This window comes from Tachypleus tridentatus, chromosome 12, assembly GCF_004210375.1.
Source record: "Tachypleus tridentatus isolate NWPU-2018 chromosome 12, ASM421037v1, whole genome shotgun sequence".
Classification (NCBI taxonomy): domain Eukaryota; kingdom Metazoa; phylum Arthropoda; class Merostomata; order Xiphosura; family Limulidae; genus Tachypleus; species Tachypleus tridentatus.
In genome coordinates, this window is record NC_134836.1 from 79,876,297 (window position 1) to 79,896,496 (window position 20,200).

At 32.1% G+C, this 20,200-nt stretch overlaps 2 protein-coding genes across 3 annotated transcripts in view; both read right to left on the minus strand.

The window, feature by feature from the left end:
* The window catches only part of XNP (ATRX chromatin remodeler XNP), a 34,736-nt gene extending 25,428 nt beyond the window's left edge, over nucleotides 1-9,308 (minus strand). For both annotated transcript variants that reach the window (XM_076470373.1, XM_076470372.1), the window contains exons 1-5: nucleotides 6,989-9,308; nucleotides 5,865-5,992; nucleotides 5,057-5,141; nucleotides 2,732-2,957; nucleotides 2,241-2,502 (exon numbers count right to left, since the gene is read on the minus strand). In XM_076470373.1, the coding sequence (XP_076326488.1) occupies nucleotides 2,241-2,502; nucleotides 2,732-2,957; nucleotides 5,057-5,141; nucleotides 5,865-5,992; nucleotides 6,989-9,308 (3,021 nt within the window). The remainder of the gene's footprint in view (nucleotides 1-2,240; nucleotides 2,503-2,731; nucleotides 2,958-5,056; nucleotides 5,142-5,864; nucleotides 5,993-6,988) is intronic.
* Nucleotides 9,309-9,345: 37 nt separating this feature from the next.
* LOC143233765 (transcriptional regulator ATRX-like) lies at nucleotides 9,346-16,650 on the minus strand. Its single transcript, XM_076470397.1, is given in 5 exon segments — nucleotides 9,346-9,792; nucleotides 9,794-9,934; nucleotides 13,402-13,514; nucleotides 13,962-14,057; nucleotides 16,509-16,650. Coding segments are annotated over 4 exon segments (786 nt in total). The 5' UTR covers nucleotides 14,047-14,057; nucleotides 16,509-16,650.
* Between the last annotated feature and the right edge of the window lie 3,550 nt (nucleotides 16,651-20,200).

The following is a 20,200-nucleotide window of genomic DNA, read 5'->3' on the forward strand; positions in this document are numbered from 1 at the left end:
TCCCACAAATGAAGGTGAAACACTGTTTTTAGGTGACAGGGCAAGAAACAAATTCTGGTAACTGTTTCCTGGAGATGTTTCATACACCTGCTACACAGGTTGTAAGTAGAACATTTCAAAACCTTGCCCATAGAAGTAACCAAGAGAACAATGATGTTTAGTAATAACATTTCAAGGACTATCAAAGTTCCAAAAAATGGTCAGTAGGGCTTGGAGTTAGCCATCAATTATCTTCTGGGCTGTGGTCTGAAAAGCAGACAAAATAACAGATGAAGTCTCATGCAACATGCCTCTCAGGTCATACAACAAGTACTACTGTCATTAAATTTTGGGTTTATACCAGTGATGAGGCCAGTCATACCTTGGTCAATTTCTGTTCAGTTCAGGAACTGTTATAATATTGTTATGCTACATCTCGTACAAGTTTCACCAAAATCAGATAACTAGATATTTTATATCCAATTCCTATACAGAAGTGACTCAGATTTATTAACGATAAAATTATCTGAAAATTCAACTTGTATAATATATATTTTCATAATACAAATACTTAACGAAACCACAAGTTTCATCTGCGAATAAACACGAGTTTTATTAATTATATACAAACAAAAAACACCGTGTAATGGTTTCAAAGTTATGTTTTCATGATTATAGCTCATGAATCATCAGAAATCTACAGACCTGAAATTTGTGAAAACATGTTAAATGCTGGTTTTTTGTTTTTTTAAACACTCCTCAAAATAAAAGTCATATATGAAATAAATAACATTTACAATATGTGTTTTCTTATAGCAAAGCCACATTGGGCTATCTGCTGAGCCCACAGAGAGGAATTAAACCCCTGATTTTAGCAATGTCAATCCCTAGGCTAACCTATAATAGTGGGGTTCATTTAAAATCTATCTTTTACTTCAAAAGATGATTTTAACAATGTTTATCATTATTTTGTCATTATATTTATGAAATTCCACTGACACTTTTTTGTTTTCAAGCATTAAAAATATTAGCTTTCATCTTAGAACATCATTTCTTCAAAGATTCATTTCATATATTCAGTTACTTTCAACTTTATTGGTGTTAATTAATATTCCCTTTTATATTTTAGTTCACTAATAGCAGTAGTCACAATTTCAATCTATAAATCTTGAAAAATATTCTGCATAAACAGGCAGACTTCTCGGTAACCTGGACCTGAATTTTTAAACAGTAAAGTTAGAATAGGTAATAACACTTTTTTTTACAATATTTGTGGACATTATATGGATTGCTTCAATCTAATAAACTTGAGAAAATATTTGAAAAATACGAGTTTAAGTAATCAAAATTTGCTGTTGTCCAGCACAGTGCCTAATAATCAACAGGATTTATCCTGTTGTGACGAAATCCACAATGTACTTTAAACAAAATTAGAGACAGAACATTTATACAACAACATTAAAATTAGGATAAAAGAACATATGACATTTTGAATCCAGCACAGAAAATCAACTTCTCTTTAGCATCAGCAACTTTAAAATATTATGCAATGAAAACATCATCAATAGAAGAAAAATAACAGAAACAATAATTATTTGTGAACTAAACCCTAATTTAAATCATAACAAAGGAGTCACTACTTGTTTTCTAAACTAATACTTGTGTAGTATTTTCATACAGTTCAGGACAGTTACCTGATGATGTATATTTGACTGGCTGTAATGAAGGTAAAAAAAAAACTCCATTCAAAAATTGTACCTCTGGACTTTTAAAGGATTTGTACTGGTTGACAAGACTAAACAGTTGGCATTAACGCAATGTGTTGTGGCTGATGGGTCTAAACAGTTAACATTAGTATGATGTGTTACAGTATAGGTGTCTAAACAGATAATACGAGTTTTGGTTAAGGAATTGAAACAGTTAATGCTAAGTGTATTGGTTGACAAGACTAAACAGTTAACACTAAGTGTACTGGTTGATGAATCTAAACAGTTAAAAACTTAACAGAAAATGTACCAGCTGAGAAGACTCATTGTGTATAATAGAAATTCAGAAAATGAGGTTTAGAATTCACCAAGCCCATTAAATCAATCTAACTTCTAACATATTGCTACTACTTATTTTCTAGGTTGGGCTTCTTTTTATTTATGTTTTTGTGCTTAAAACATTTTTTTGAAGGAAGTAACATATGTTATTAGGTTACTCAAATTTCCAACAACATACTTGAATCTTAGCTAAAACAAAGGAAACTCTCCACTTACTGAAGAGACAATTTCTATGTTATCATCAGAATTACTCTCAGATGTGTTGAACATCTTAATTCTTTTTCGTTTCTTTGGCTGCTTGTGGTAACTTCTGGCTCCTCGTTTATCTTCATCACTTGATTTTCTCTTCCTCTTCTTCGTCTTTTCACCGTCCGAGTACATGGATGAATTGTCTGAGGTATCTGATGTTTTACGTGCTGCATTTTCAAAATCATCATCATCTGATGAAAATATTCTTCTCTTTGCTTGAGAAGATTTTCTGAAAATAAGCTCAAATAATTAAAATTAAGTTCCTACAGATTTAAAAACATGACTGAACGATCAGTATGTCACATAAGATATAATGTAAAAACATCAGAGCAAAATTATGAAGGATTTAAAAATCAAGGAAAGGACAATAAATTACAATAAAACACCATATACAGAAACACTTCAACTGTAAACTTAGGAGGCTAAAGTCTAAATGAGAAAACAAACAGAACATTTACATTTTTGATTTATCTTCATAGGAGCTGTTATTTTCCTCTTCCTCCTCACTGTCTGTTATCTTTACTCTCAGTAGTTTATGGTATTTTTTCTTTTTTGAGATTGTCTTAAAATCACACAAGGAATCATCATCTGTGTCTTTCTTTTCCTCCCGATCTGGTTTCAACTCTTTATTTTCTTTGTTCACATCAGTTTTTGAGTCTATTTTTAACTCCTTTTCTGTCTTGTCTTTTACAAAAGAAGAAGCCAGATAAAACCTTGCATGAACCCAATTCAAATGTTGAATTTAACATTTATGTTGTTTCAGGTCTACAACAATCTAACAGTTTTTAATGGGTTATTTAACTAAGCTACATTTTTGTGTCATCCAATAATTTTCCTATAGCAAATGTAGACACCAGTTATTGAGAACAATCAGTAAGTTCAACATAAAAATATATATCTAGATGTCAGTTATTTTTACAGTACATGTTCCATGCTCTCTACAGTTTTAACTGTAATCAAATTGTCCTTGGATTTTACTTATTATTATTATGAGCAAAATCAATTTAGATTTTTAATAGGTATAACTCTTTCAATGCTGACTTGGTCAATTTTACTAACCATATGGCCTCTATGTACTTGTTTTAAGTCTACGATTTTATACTTCTAACTATCAGTATAGTGTGCGTGTATATCTTCACAAAATTTGTCACTCTTTCAATTAATGTTATAAGTCTTACACAAAAAATACAAAAATCCACATTTATTAATGAAGTATTTTTAATAAACTAAAATAGATTTATTTGCCCATTAGTATATTGAGTATTTGTTTTGAACAGTCCATGTGTAAAGTAATTTTCATGTTAAGAATAAAAACACTTTTCTTCATCCCAAAAATCTCTCATTATTTGTGTGATTCCTAAAACCTACTAAATACATTTCAAATGTTTATTTTCAGTAAAACTTTATGTTTTGTTTCTTTATTTCTCTCCTGTTTGGTCTGTCAACTTCACCAAACTCATAACTACCATAAAAAAAAGGAAATAAATATAAATTATACTTTTTCATGCTAGAATGGCTACAGATTATAACATAAAAATACAAATGTTTAGTCTAATAGCTAAAGTCTCATAACACTATATATTTATTATACTGACTTTCCAGTCTTTTCTGTCTAACATTACATAAACTGTATTGATGCAGCATACATGCACTCGTGTTACTGTATCCAGTAACAAAGCTTACACCTTCAGTCCTTACAAAGTTACCTGTCTTGGTTGCATTTTATTTAGTATAGTGTTTTGGAATATATAGTCATATTTCAATTATTAATACATTATATATATATGTATATAGATTATTATTTAGAAACATTTTGTTAAACTTATTTTTATTACAACATATAACAGTAAATAAAGAATTAAACCGAACAATTATTTCTTCTAGCTACAACCCATGAACTCAGTTGCTGCTGCATGTAGATGATATATTTTTTAGATTTAATATATACATTTGAATAACCAAAACATCATAAATAACTATCTCAATACTACAGAAATACACTATAATTTATCAAACTTAGTAACCAAGCTGTATTAAAGTCTAAAAAAATATGAAATTTTGAACAGACTAAAGACATAACCTACCTCCCTGAAGTCTTGGTTCGAAAGAATATGTCAGCCTTTTAATAGATTAAAATGGCTAAGAAAATCCATTAGAGGGACATTCTAAACTGTTAGTTATTCATGCCATACATTGAAGTAACTGTACATAAAAGGCTCTCTGCAAAAACTGAAAGAGGTGAATGGGGCCACTGTGTCTAATTCAGTACACAAGCTACATCTCACCAAAAGAGTTATTAGGTTCTTATTTTAAATTATAGTGTGTTAATATTAATCATATGAGTTCCTAATTCATATGAAATTATACACTTAGTATTTTGACATCAAAAACATCTAATTTTAAACAGTGCTACTTAAAACATACAATATGACTATATGTGTGTGTGTGTGTTCTTTTAATATTTACTTTTAAATTAAGAAATTACTGCATATTATACTAAAATTTGAATTATAATCTATAATTTTATACAGAACTTATTGACACTCATTCATAAAATAGTAGTTCAATAAATGTTTGAATGCTAGTCTACAAATGCAATGAAAAGGCCTTCTACCTGTAACCCATTGTGAAAGCTTTAAAAGCATCATTAGTAGAGTTATAAACATCTGTTTACCAATACATCTACAACTTTAAAAACTTTTGAGACACATTTTTAAATGACACACAGTAAGGACTTGTGTCACAAATACTTTAATATTCTAGAAACCAGTGATATTTATCACCTTCACTTTCATCAGAACTCGTTATTGAAGCTTGCTTTAGAAGGAATTCTTTGGCCTCCTGGTTTAAATCTTTACTGGCTGATTTCTGTCAGAATATAGATATAATACTTCATGAGCAGTCAGATAATGCATATGTAGAGTTAATAAGCTTATTAACAATAAACATATACAGTTATCAGCTTAAAAAAAAAAAAACTTGATTCATCTTCTGGTTGTGCCAATAATAACAGAAATGGTAAAATCAACTTAGGTGAAACAGTCCACTCTTTAAAATCAGCTTAAAAGGTAATTATCAGTTGTTTGATAGTAACTAACAATAAAATTGATGCTGTTTAACAGTAACATAAGCAGCATGGCCTACTGTGTAATAATGAATTAGATAAAACAGTTTGAAATTAAAATAAACATGAAATAGTTTCAAATTTATGCTCAGTTCTTGCACTTGATGCCAACAGATTATAGTAGGTAGATGTGGTCAAATCAGATTACCAAAAGACAAATTTAACAAAGACTAACCTTAATACAGAGAGTGAAGTTCAAAAATTAAGTTGTATTTTGTAAGCATGGTAACATATTAGGTTTTTCAAAAAATAATGGCAGAGTTTCACATTAAAATTTTAGTCATTTATATAAATAAGAAACCTGTCTTTTTTTATAACTTTACAGAAACCATTGAAAAACTAAACCAATAAAATAAACTTTACCAATATATCATTAATCACTACACTGTGTGGTACAGAAATGGCTAACAAATCTAACAATTTATAAAACAACACTTCTCAGAAAGAATGTAATATTCTTTTCTTACCTGAATATCTTTTAAAAAAGAAGACTTGTCCAGTTCTTCTTCCAAGTCAGAGCCTTCTGTCAGACTCTCAGAACCACTAAGTATCTTAGCTTTCTTGTGTTTCATTTTGATTTTTCTTTGGGAGTTATCTTTTAAGAAAAAAAACATTTTTCCCTAAAATTGTAAAGAAATTTTTTAGATTAACATATCATGTGCCATGAACTGCAATGTCACAAGTACATGGAATGAAAAATGTGAAGGAACAAGATTATTAAAAACCATATTTATTGTTTTCAGCTGCCATTGAAACAGCACAAAATCTCAATAATGAGCAAGATGAAAGATATATGTTCAAATATTAAACCTTTTGAATGTATAATTAAATTTGAGGTTGGTCATCAAAAAGCATCAATTATATGCTGACAAATGAAATTTAGAATTTGACATTAGTACTTTTACAACATCAAAATCTACCAGATTTGCTTTTGCTCAGTGGCGTACACACATGCAGTATGAAGACAGGAACTTCAAGGGCATGTGAATATCCCAGTTGTTGCACTATGAAGAAAAGTTTAAAACTGTGGGGTAAATGCACTTGTTGTACCAAACAACTATAAACATCAAGTTGGATACATCTTATTATAGCATCTAAGAGGTTAAAACATAACAGTCAAAGTGAATAAATTGAGTTTATTCTATTTTAATTATCATGTGTGTTTAAACTTGATAGCCTGCAAAATAAAAATGTATCAATGTCAATTATATTTAGTTTTTCAAATAATGCCTGCTTTTATTTAGTGGAATCTAGTCCTTTGTACATGAAAAGCAGACATCTATCTGCATGCCCAAAAACCTTTAAAAATATTTTTGCTAGTAAAACAAGTTTAGGGAAACCTTTACCCTTCACTCATTTTTCACATGTACATGCAGACATTTCTGGCAGATGAAAGGCACAAGTGGTTGGTAAAAGATTGTAACTATGTGGTATATTAAGAAGGAAATCAACATATTCACTGTTTAGTGTCACAGCTGAATAATAAATACCTTTAAAGAATTAAATTATATATATATAAAATTGTTCATAAAAAAACACTGCCAAGGAATGTGATGTCAACAAGTTAAAAACACAAACATTTTCTACATACCAAGATATCCTTCTGGCAAATCTCCATCCTTGTCAGTCTTATCCATTTTCAGCTTATTTTTTTTCTGGAGGGCACTGAGATTTGAGAGACGCTGTACATCTTTTTCTAACTCATCCACCGAAGATTCTGATGATTGTTGGTTTCGCTTCATACCAGCAGGCTTGTTATTTTCATCCGGATTGTTAGCAAAGGTAACATCATCTGGAAGTTTCTGTACAAGAACCTGAGGGTTAGAACATAACTTATTATCTAAATCAAGTTGGCCCTTCAACTTATCAATATCCACTTCTTCAACTGGGTCATTATTCTCACTGATTGAAGTCTGCTTTTCTTCATTGTCTTCATAAGGATCGTCACTACTATCTGAAGATTCCTCAAGGTTTGCACTATTTTCAGTTCTCTTATGGCTCTCTGGTAGTTTCTTGACATTAAGGTTTTTCCTTTTTGATTTGGTTTTTGATTTTCTTCGACGCTTAATTACATGTCTTAGTTCATCTGAATCATCGGAGACTTCTTTGTCAGACTCCTCACTCAGAAGCTCCATCCCCAAGTCCATCAGCAGTGACCGTCTTGCCTTCTCATTATCTGATAAATTCTCTCTGTTTACAAGTTCTGTTCCCTCTTTCACGTGTGGACTTTCATTCACTTTCTCTTTGACTTCATCAACAACAAGGCTTTCACTGTTTCCATCCTCATGAGTATCATCCAAGCCTGTATCTTTGTTTCTTATTGCTGTATTCTCTTCATGCTTAAATTCTTTTTCAGTCACAGATTCATCTCCTAAAATGTCTTCATCCTTAAAAGACTCAGAATTTTTGTGCTTTAAATTCAGAAAACTTAAAGATATTTCTTCATTTTTTGTAGCTTCATCTGCATTTTCTGTATTCACATTAGATTCCACAATTTTATCTTTAAGTTCCATTACTGCTAACAAAATAGCTTTATCTACATCACTCACATTTTTCGCTGCATCATTTTCATCTTTACCCGATAGTTCTTCAGAAGATGCTGTACACACTTGTTGTTCTTTAATTGTTATCTCTTCTGTGCTTTCAGTTCTCATAGAGGAATCATCAAAACTCAGATAATCATCATTTAGGTTTTTGTCTCCTACTTTAACTGTCACAAAGTTTTTCGAAGTCCATTTACTCTGCTCAGAATATCTTGTGGCATTTTCTTCTGTCGCCTCACTTTCTTCATTCTTATAGTTACAAATATTGTCTTTATCTTCAGTAACTGTATCACACTCATATCTAGAAATGTTTTGCTCTTCCACATCTGTTTCTTCATTAGTATCTAACACAGTTAAGTTACTTTCATCAGATCCTTCATTCCTATTAAACAACCGATTTGAATCATTTTCACCAATGGCATCTTCTTCAGAAATATGACCTTCATCCACTACTACATTACTGGCTGTGTTTTCTTCCACATCACATACAGTTTTTTCTTCCATTTCTACATCAGACATTTTTTCTCCAGTGTATCCCTCATCTTCCTCTTTCAAATCTTCCTGATCTAAGGTTACACCAATGGCCTGGTTTCCTTTTACCTCAGGTAGAATTTTTTCATCTATTTCCACATCAAATGTTTTATCTTCATTTTGTTTCTCACAAACATCTTCTTCAGCAACATCTACTTGATCAAAGTTTACATCTTTAACATCAGGTGTAGTGTTTTCTCTCAATTCCACATCACAAGTTTTTTCTTCAGTATATCTTTCACTATGCTCTTGAGAATTGCCTTGGTTTAAGGTTTCATCAGTGATACTGTCTCCTTTTGCATCAGTAGTTTTTTCTTCACTGGATTCTTCTTCACAATTTTCTACATCCGTTATGTCAGTGGTAGAGTTTATTTTCACAGCACTTGTTTTTTCTTCACTGGATTCCTTATCAGACTTGTACAAATCACCATAATATTTTCTTTTCTTCAAACCACAGAAAAATTCTGAACCAGGAGTGTCATCTGAATTCTGAATTTGTTTATTACTTTCATCTGCTAGAGAGACATCACCATCAACATTAATTTTAGGACCATCATTTAAAACCTGAAATTTGTCTTCCAACCTATTTTCTCCCAAATCAAAAGAGTCAGTTTCAGCTGGTCTGTTTATCTCAGTCTCTGAAGACAAGTCATCATTCATATTTATTGTTATTTTATCTTTTGGATGACTTTCTGATGATGGATTACCTCCAGACATACACTCTATTATTTCTATATCATTAAGTGTCTCCTCTTCCTGTTCAGAGGTATTTGTACCCGACTTACCACTTGGAGCAATGTCTCCATTAATTAGATGTGTTTTAGATTTCTTTGCCATCTGCAACTGGTTGTTTTGGTACACTTCATAATGAGATTCAATGCTTTTTTAAGACCACTTCAATATTTTGAACATGAGTTCTGAAAACGTTTATGAAGCGCCTCACACCAGACTGAACAGAGTGAGGCTGTGTTGCTTTTCGCCTGTACTTTTCACGTACTTTCAGGATATTTTCCACAGTCATGTTTAGAGCAATAAGTCCTTGAGTGAAGTCCTCCTCCAGCCACGACTCTGAACTGGTCGTCGAAGTCTGTTCATTTAACAATTTCTTAGAAAACATCTCGATTTCTTTGAAAACGTCTTTACTTCGAAGACTCGATTTCTTTGAAACTTTATCCTTTCCATCACTTGTATGCTGTTGAGCAAACTCCTGAACCATCATACAGAACGACACCAGACCATACAATGGTTCAGAATTGCACACATAGCATTGCCACCTTGTTGCTTCTGTTGCTTTTGTAAGTTCTCTTCTTCCAAAATTTCTCCCGAATGCACTCCTTACAAAAGGCATTTTCGCAGAAGTCGCAAATGATGAGGTTACCTCCTTCAGCACACCATCGACAGTACTCGTCCACTCCGTTTTCATCCTTTTGAAATGTACCAGATCCATAGTACTTGAAGCATTTCTGCAAGAAATATAACAGTACTTTTTTTCTTTTTTTTACACAGAAACTACTGTAATACTTATTGTACGTAACATACAAATAGGTTACAAATATAAATTTTGCTAAATAGCACAAAACTTAAGTTTTAAACATTTCTATAGTAATAGTGGGAATGTAAACTGTGGGGTTACATATTTTTGAACAGATAATTTGAAAATATGTAACAATATATATAAAACACACAATTCAACACAACAGTATTATCAAGATTATTTTGTTTTTGTACAGCTACATCAAAATCTGATTGCAGTAAATAGTTTTAATATGCATGAATAACAATTTATATTACATATTGAAAAGTAATTTGTTTTCTGTTTCTTTATGACAACATTATATTTGTTGATTAATTCATCTCAAACTTTAGTTTGTGTTAGCAAAAGAAAGAGAGAGAGAGTCAAAACTAGCACAAACATACTCTATTATTAAACATCACATTTTTATACCCTACGAAAACTGTTACTTACTGCAACAAACACAAAACTACACATACTACGTTTCTGAATCTGGTGATCTTTCAGTAAATATTACAGGTCCGTTGAACATGAAAAATTAAATTTTTTAGCAAAATATTTTTACAGAAACCTTCAATAATTCACTCTGAGTGAAAGACAATGTTAGTACTCAGAATAAAGATGTTTCTTTTCATCTTACATCTTGGAAGCACAAAGGTAACAATGTAGAGTTGGTTTCAAAGTAGACAAGAAAACTCCAAAGAGAAGTGAAATTGTTCTGGAAAATTTTTAGGGCTTGAAATTATTTTGTGGTTTAAAGAAAAGTGAGCACAAGAAGTTCTACCAGATCTAGCACAAACTATGAAAATCTAAGGTTTTCAGTTAAACGACAATGGAAAGCAAAACACAACGCTGTTTACAAAGTTGAACATGGAGAATAAATCTGCAGATGTTGTGGCATCAGAACAATTACTCAGTAACATACTACCGGTAATTCATAGATCTTATAAGCATGTGAACATTTTCAATGTTGTCAAAACAGTGCTTTTTTCTTCAAACTTCTTGGCTATGTTGAACATGGTTAAAAGCAGGAAAGCTACTCAAGGATTGAACCATGATCTCTGTAAGTGCAAACAGGATCTGAAAAATGCCCTTGTTTCTGAAAAGAAAATGTAAATGTTCATGTTGCTTCCCTAAAAATATGACAAAGCTCCGTCTCTTACACTAGTTCCATAAACGCGTGGATGACAGGAAATATATTAGAATTATGGCTTTACAAGAGGGATAAGGAACTCTCAGAAAAAATACATAAGTGAGAGAGAGAAGAAAAAATCCTTGCTCATTGACACTTGCACAGCTCACTCTGCATATGTTTCACTGCAAAACAAAGTTTAAGTTTCTTTCCATAAACACAATATCTGTTATGCAGCCAATGGACAATGATGTCATCTGAAACCTCAAGGTTCACTAGCATTCTTTGGTGGTTCAGCACATAAAAAAAAAACTTTTCATTTGAAGAACTAAAAAAAGTAAAATATTTGACAGAAGTCATCACAATTTCTGAAGCACAGACACTGGTACAAAGAAAGACAATCACAAATATTTCAAAAAAGGGGGCTTCCAGTTGCAGATGATGACAAATATGTTGCAACTGATATCACTATTGATCTGTTAAACTGTGTTGCAACTCCTTAGCAGTTAAGCACTGAATCTTTTGAACAACTTGATGTGGGCAAAGTAGAAGATACCCATGAAGAACTCACTGATGATGAGTTAATAAAAGAAAAACGGATGCACAAAAATCACAAAATGGACTTACAAGAAGATGAGGAGGAAGGGAACCAGTCTTCAACAAAGGAAGTTGTTGATGCACTCGCAGTCTTTTGTAAATTTTAAGTATTGGAAAAAATTGATTTATTTGAAGTTTGCCTTAACCTAAGAGCCGTGCACAAAGATCTTAGGCAAAGTATGGATGCAAAGCAAATGCAAACAACACTCAATGCAATGTTTATACTGTGACTTTATTTTGATGTTATGTTTATAAAAGTATTTTAAATAGAAATTTATTAATAAAGATTATGATACTTCTAAAATTCATTGTCATAACTTCCTCTGAGACAAAAAGCATCTTACAAACAATTCTTAATGATGAGAAACTCACTTGAAGTAAAAATGTATCTCAGAATGGCTGGTATGGATATTAACACTTTTACTAATAAAGCAGAGAAAAACATTGATCTGACGATGACCTCGAAAGGTTGAAACATTGTTCTCTGCTTTGTTAGTAAAAGTGTTAATACCCATACCAGCTGTTCTACAATACATCTTACAAACAGTGTACCACCAGATATAATGTCTTTAATGCCATGAAACTAATGGGACTCTGCACCCATCTTCAACTGTTCTTGACAAATAATTTATTACTTTGTGTATTTATCTCATTTATCAAATTATTATGATATAATCTACGTATTAATGAGGAAATAAAATAATATTAAACCAACAAAGTAGAAAAATTAATAACTTGAAGTGACAGACTAGAAGAAAGGATGCTACACAGAACCTCCCACCATCAACTCCTGGATTACTCTTTGCCAACAAATACAGTAGTCTGCCCATTATATCTTCACAACTAAAAGAGAAAGCCTATTCAGAGATGAGATTCAAACCCATGAGTATGAGTTGAGCACCCTTAACTCTCTCATTAGGGTCTCAACTGCTTTGACCTCAAATTGACATTCACAGTTTCCATACCAAATTTATAATACCTTTTGTATAACTTCAGAAAAAACTTCTCCATGAATAAATCGATTTAAAATATTGACAGATCCAAGTGCAAAGCGATTTTCAAGTTAACTTTTTCAGTACTTTTCTTCAACCCAAATACCTCAAATTTTATTTCCATAATTTCTAAAACCTCTTAATTAAATCTCAACCATTTTTTCTATTAAAACTTTATATTTTATCTTATTTTCTCTACCCTAACTCTACTATATACACATTATTTTGGATGTATAACAAATGTTATATCTAACACATCAGCGTAATGAAACAGCAAAGTAATTAAATATACCTCCACTAACACAGTAACAAGATAAAACTATTTTTAAATTCCAAAGGTATCTTAATTCAGTTTTACAAACACAATCACTGGAACATATAAAATGCTAATCAGTAAACACAAATTAGCAATTCACCTAGCCATTGAAAAACAAAAATGACTCCAGCTACAAACCTGAATGTCCACACATTTATTTGTACTTAATAAAGTTTAACATGTTTAGTAAATGTTTAGAAAAAACATCAATGTACAAGTAATGTTACATGAAACATGAATTTTATATAACAGTGAAACATGTTCATTAAGCACTTTCACCTTCACCTGCACCACCAAACTGAAATTACCACATCTTACACAGAAAAACACTTTCCTTCCCTCAAACCTTGTACAATTAACATTTAACATGAGTAACTTACTCTACATAACAACACTCCAAGTTTAATATGTCTCTTGACTTCTGCTGGGTCAAGATGATTCACTTGGTTACCACAAGCTGTACAGTTTACAGTCATTGTTGCAATTTCTTCATCTAAAAACAAACAAACACACAGTGGAAAGTGAAAATTATAAAGATAAACTTCCATCTTTTTTTCCTATGTGTAGAACAAAAGAAAGTAACAGTAAAGGTTTGACTTCTTAATGTTAAGCATCAACAGAGTAAAGAGAATTCACTGAATCAAATTTATAGTAACTGCTATATTTTACCATTTCAAACAGGTGGTTACATTAAATACATAGTTACTGTTTCATTTTACCATATCAAACAGGTGGCTACATTAAATATATAGTTACTGTTTTATTTTACCATATCAAACAGGTGTCTTCATTAAATATATAATTACTGTTTTCCTTTACCATATCAACAGATAACAGACTAAAACTTCAGTTATTATCTCACCATACACTAATTACAAGCTTACATAAATGAAATACATTTACCAGTTCTAGTTTTTGTTAAATATAAATGTTTGTATACCTGATATCTTGGAACGTGGCCGAGATCCCTTCTCAGGTCCAAGATACACCATGCACTCACTGCTATTGATTACTAACTGAGGCATGATTAATTTTCCTATAATTACCCCAAAATAGAAAAAAAACAAAAAACACTTAAATATTGTATATGGACAAGTTTTCCTTGATTGAAGATCAAAACAATAAAAAACAATATAGTACATGTTTAAACACAAAGGTAACAGTTCTAAAATAATTGCAGTTTTTAATATTTTATCTTTCAGTAGAGACACATATTCCTGATTTCTCATTTGTAGTTAATACAACTTCTCTTAATAAGGAACACAAAAGCTTTCATATCTTGCCTCACTTAGTCGCAATCAAAAATTTTATTCTAAGAAATAAATGTGCATTATTCTAAACACACTTTTGATTTTTATCACTTATATTACCATCGATTATCATCATCATGTATATTATCATCTATTTTCATCATTATATATATTATCATCATCGTCACGTATATAATTAATTATTACATTATGTGACAAATTTTGTTCCTGGATAGCATGTGTTATTTATTAACTGTTTATGTTTTAAAAGCACAGAAAATTGCCATTATTCCCTTCAAACTTTGCTTGTGACCTAGATAAAGAAATTAAGAAATTAACCTATCTTCTATGTAAAAATGGGCATATTTGCACATTTTCATTTACATAAGGTCTGAATAAAACAACATATGAATTAAGATTTACATGTATTTACACTAAAGTCATACAAAAACTAAGGCCTATACAGTGTAAAAACTACACTGACAAACACCACACCAACATTATTTATAAAATACAATGTGATAACTGCCACGACTTCTATATTGGAGAAAAGTCAAGGGTATCTAATCAATTACAGTAAATTTTAAAAAACCAATTCGCCAGCCGCTAGGGTTCTCCATCCTCGAGCCAAAGTCTGGCTCACTTCACTTTCGCTGCTTTCGTCCAGTTCTCCCGTCCTTTCTCTCACTCACAAATATTTTTGAAATGTTAAAAATAAAGTAAAAACTCCATGGATAATTTAAAACATTTCTCACGAAAGGGGACGAAGAGGAACTACAAAGTTCCTGAACACCCCAGTTGGAGAGAGAACTCTTCGGATTTCTCTCTCTCTAAACTGAACCCCTGCCACGTTAGTTTAGTTTAGTTTAGTTGGAGAAAAGTAGAAAAATGGAAACCAGATTCAAAGAACACAAAAAGTCACCTTTACACGTTTTCAAACACTGCAAATCAAATAAACACAATATAACCATAGAAAACGCCCAAATACTAAATAAAGAAACAAACATAAACAAACACAAAATTAAAGAAGCCTTACTTATACAACAACTCAAGCCCAAAATAAACCAATACAAAGGAACACCTTTATACCTGTATTAAAAAATAATATAATTAATAATAATAATAAAATAAATAATATAAAATTATATATTCAAACATCTAAGCACACCCTCTACATTCCAACACTCAGTTACACAACCCCTTTCAAACATGTGGTCAGCTTCCGGTCAGTTACCTCTTTCCCTCTTTGTGAACCTGACGATGACCGAAGAAGGTCAAAACGTTGTTCACTCCTCTACACAAAAAATTTTCTCAACCCAAACAAGCCGTTTTCACATATGTAGTTTTTCTAAAAGTGGGTTTTCTCGACATCACTGATTAAAGCTAAAATTTAAAAAATGTCAAATGAAACACACAATATGTCTAACACCAAGTTGATTTCGGATTAGTTTTTAATCCACATCCCACGATGTTTCCACACTAAAAAACCTTCTCCCAACTTCTCTTTGTTCATGGTTTGTATATATTTACACATGCAGGAACTGAGGAAACCCAACATGATCTACTAGCTAGAGCCAATGAACATATAATTTCCATGAAAGCAAAAAATTGAGTAATCATATGTTTTCTCTACACATCAGTATAGTGAAGAAATACATGAACTTACCATATTAATTTCAATATCTTTTGTAATGATTTAGAATTACTAATTAAAGAAACCTTCCACAAACACTGAACAACGAACGTGCAGTCTTTGTTTAACTTGCATATTTTCTAATATGTACAGGATCTTGTTTATTACTCATGTAATTTCTATATTGTTGTAATTTTGAATAAATCACTGTTGTATCAATGTGTTTTAGTTACTTAAGAATGAGGTAATTCTTTTATTTTACTTTAGATACTGAAGACAGTTTGTTGAATTATAAAGACAAGAGAACACAGGTAAGAGTTTCTTTTAACATAATAATTTCTGAAGTATCATTACCATTTTCACTGTGAAACTTAATTTTCCTCTGAACATCAACTGCTAGTATCCAAAAACTATGAATTGATTATTTACTGAATGGTAAGTAGGTTTTAGGTTAGCCAGTAACCACTAAAAGATGCACAAACATCAGATTGTAATAACTTCCATGTATATAATCAGAAGTGTAGAACTTGTATAAAATTACTGATTTCACCAGATAGTAATTTTTCTTGGTAAATAGTTATAGTATTCTTACTCTGATACTCACAAGTCACAAGAGAATTCTTCCTTACACTTTCTCTTGAGATGAAGTCCACAATGGGTCCTCCTCCTCTTCTTGCTTAGATAACCAAGTCTTTTTCAGTATACTCTTCATAATGATAATGACCTGCCTCACTAGTAAATACAAAGCAAGTGAGAGGTCATTTACAGGCGACTAAGGAAGTATAGTTGGCCATAATTACTGGTGTTCCTGGCATTCATTTTGTGACAGCGTATATTTTCTGCAATATCGATGCAGGTCTTGTGATAGTTTTTTTTACACAGTTTTTGTAGTTTGGTGTCAGTTTATTTTATAATTTAGTGAAGTGTGAATTGCACTAAACATAGGTAAATAATGTTTCAGAAACATGAGTATTTTATTATCATAGTGTAAGAGAATTCAAAATGAAGCACAAATACAAGTTCCCGTTATTAAACACTGGTCATTAAAAATCAACATTCACATTATAGTTTTATTTTGTACTTAATTCATAATTTTTAAAAACATGCATCTAAAAGAGAGGATAGTTTATTCTGATATCCATAGATGTTTATAAATCCATCACAGTTAAATGAAATAAAGTATATGAATATTTGTTTTCAACACAAAGCTACTCAATAGATTATCATTTCTCTGTCCATTATGGGTACTGAAATCTAGATCTTAGCACATGGATTAAGCACCAATCCACACGACAGCAGCATACAAGTAGTATTACGCTTTTGTCTTCATTTAGGTGTGTCAAAAACAATGTTCTCAGTTATTTGGCATACATTAACTAATCACAAATTTATCTGTTTCTTATATCTCTGAACGTTTCAACAAATGATCAGCTGGGAAGATGAATTGCTATAATCTGTAAAGGTCCATACAGGTCATCGTTTTGCTGTTTTTACAAGAAGTTTTATTCCATGATACAATTTCATGACAGGACACAAGTTATATGTACAAATATCAAACATAATACTAAACCACTGTAGAAGTTTCAAAAAAGTTCAAATCTCTCAAACCTGGAAAATAAAGATCTCTGTGCTATACCTACAGCTTTCTTTGTATGTTGATGAAACTATAATTTGGGTTTGAGTTTTCCACACTATGTTTATATGCCCCTATTTGTAAAAACTGAAGGAGCTGACCTTTCAAACAACTGTTCTCATAATCATAAATAGAAGAACAATACGTTCTATTTCAGTAATTCCACATTTTACTTGTACTTTCTGAAAACACCAACCAATAATGTTTTCTAACATATTGATACATTTTCATCAGCAATGTTAAAACTCTTTTTGTAATCCAACAAATTAACAATAAGTTAATATCTAAATACATCTGATGAAAACTCAGTAATGGTCACAGCATATGTGTCACTATACAGTAAACTACCTTAGTTTCAGGTCACACCTACAGATAAATTATTACAACTTCCACTCCATCACTGGATAGTCAACATGGTTTTACTAAGGGAAAGCTTGCCTTACAAATGTTTTCACACTATTTGAAAATGTTTATGAGAGTAATAGTGTGGATGTGGCGTATCTGGATTTTCAGAAGGCCTTTTACAATGTGTCACATAAAAAGCTTGTAGAAAAAATTTTCTTTCTGGGTATGAAGGTTGGATGGTTTGGTGTTATACAGCACAAAGCAACTTGGCTATCTGTGCTAAACATCCGTTAAAAAGTTAAAAGTAATGTAAATTTAGTAAAATTCATAAAAGGAAATCAAGGTAAAACAAAAACAAAGTTTAAAAAAAACAACACAAACAGCATTAAAACCAATGTTTACATCCAGTCTACAGCAGTAAGAGAAAAACTACAGTAATATAAGTTGTAAAGGACTTTCTGTAGCATAACTGTAATTATCAAAATTCACCAGGATGACTGATAGATAAGTTCAATAACCACCATTAGTCACCCAAAGTTTGCCTTTCCAGTCCTGGATCTGAGTTATTTGATGTTATGGCCATTTTCAAAAAGTAATGAAAGTTTTAAAAGACTTGCAGCAAAATTTCAACTTGCCAGGATGACTAACAGGTAGTTCAAACAGCAGCATTAGTCACTTGAAGTTGGCCTTTCCAGTCCCAGTTTTGAGTTATTTGACATTACAGCCATTTTCTAATTTCAAATTGAACTTCATGGATTTTGATTCTTAACAGGAAATTACATTAAAAAAGATCTAATGTATAAATTTAAAAACTTAAATAGCATTAAAAACATTTTCAAGGTGGACAGTGTCACCATCACCAATAACGCTGTCTAACGTTATAGGTAAAGCTTAGGACAGAACATGTTTAAATGGTGCTGTCCTTGAGAGTCATAACAGCAGGAAGACAGTAAAATGTGGCTTATTGTGACCTGTATGTTACATAGACAACACACTAGTGCATCAGTCCTAGATAAAAGTACACGGTGAGTTAAAAAACTGTGACCAATGCGTAGTCTAGTCAGAACAACTTCCTCTTTCCAATCTTTACAGAAGCAAGATGGCCAAAGTCCAATATAGGGTTTTATTTGGAAAAGCTTCTTTTTGTATTGCTCTCTCCAAGTCAACTGCCAACTGGCACAGAGCCGAGCCTTGAACATAGGATCATAGCTCATGTATGGGACAGGCACATCAGTGATACTGCCAGAGCATACAGATTTAGCTGCAGTGTTTGGAACCTCGTTCCCATGAATACCAACATGGCCTTGTATCCAGAAAAATTAGATAGAAGTAGATGTTAAAAAGAAATGGGCCAGTCAGTTTTGAGTATCGATGAGAACAGGGGGAGAACTAACGTGAAGCGATTCAAGGGCCAGTAGAGAACTAAGCAAGTCTATATAAATAGTGCAGTTTGAGTACTGATTAGCTTCAATGTGATTCAGGGCAAGAGAAATGGCATACAGTTCAGGAGTGAACACAGATGCTGCAGAGGGGATTCTGTGTGCAACCACCAAACCACAACAAACCATGGCAGAGCCCACACAGTCATGTGATTTTGAACCATCTGTATAAATAGGAATAGAAGGATGGTTCAAAAGATGTTCAGCGAATAGCAGAGTATTTCCAATTGGAAGTATCTGCTTTTCTCAGATGGCTTAAAGATAGGTCACAAATGGAGACTGTAAAAAGCCATGTTGGGATGGGTTGACCAGTGGATACAGCAATGCTATCAAAGGACAGACCCAATTCATCCAACTGCTCCTGCATACAAAGACCAAAAGGAGCAATGGCAGATTGTCTGCTCTAAAAAAGTATGACCCACTAAGGAAGGAAAACACAACCCCAGGTGGGAAGCTTTGGTAAAGAACAAAGTTTCAAAGCATATAGTAAAGATGGTTACAAACAGCAGAGGTGCATAGAAGGTTCAAAAGACTATGTATAAGCTCTGAACTGGGGAAATGCAGAAAGCCCTAGTGCAGAACCAAAGTCCTTGATGATGAATGAGGCCCAACATCTTTAAGGACAAGGTCCTGGCAGAGCCATAATCCAGTAAACCATTGTCGAGTTTTGATCAAATAAGAGCACGATATGTCTTCAGCATAAAACATTGGTCAGCTCCCCAAGTAGTGGAAGAGAGTACATGAAGGATGTTCAGTGCTCCGGTACATTTGACCTGTACCTGCTTGATGCATGGCATGAAGGTTAGCTTACAGTGAAAGATAAGCCCCAAGAACTTTGTCTTAGAGACCACAGACAGCACAACTTCACCCATACAGAGT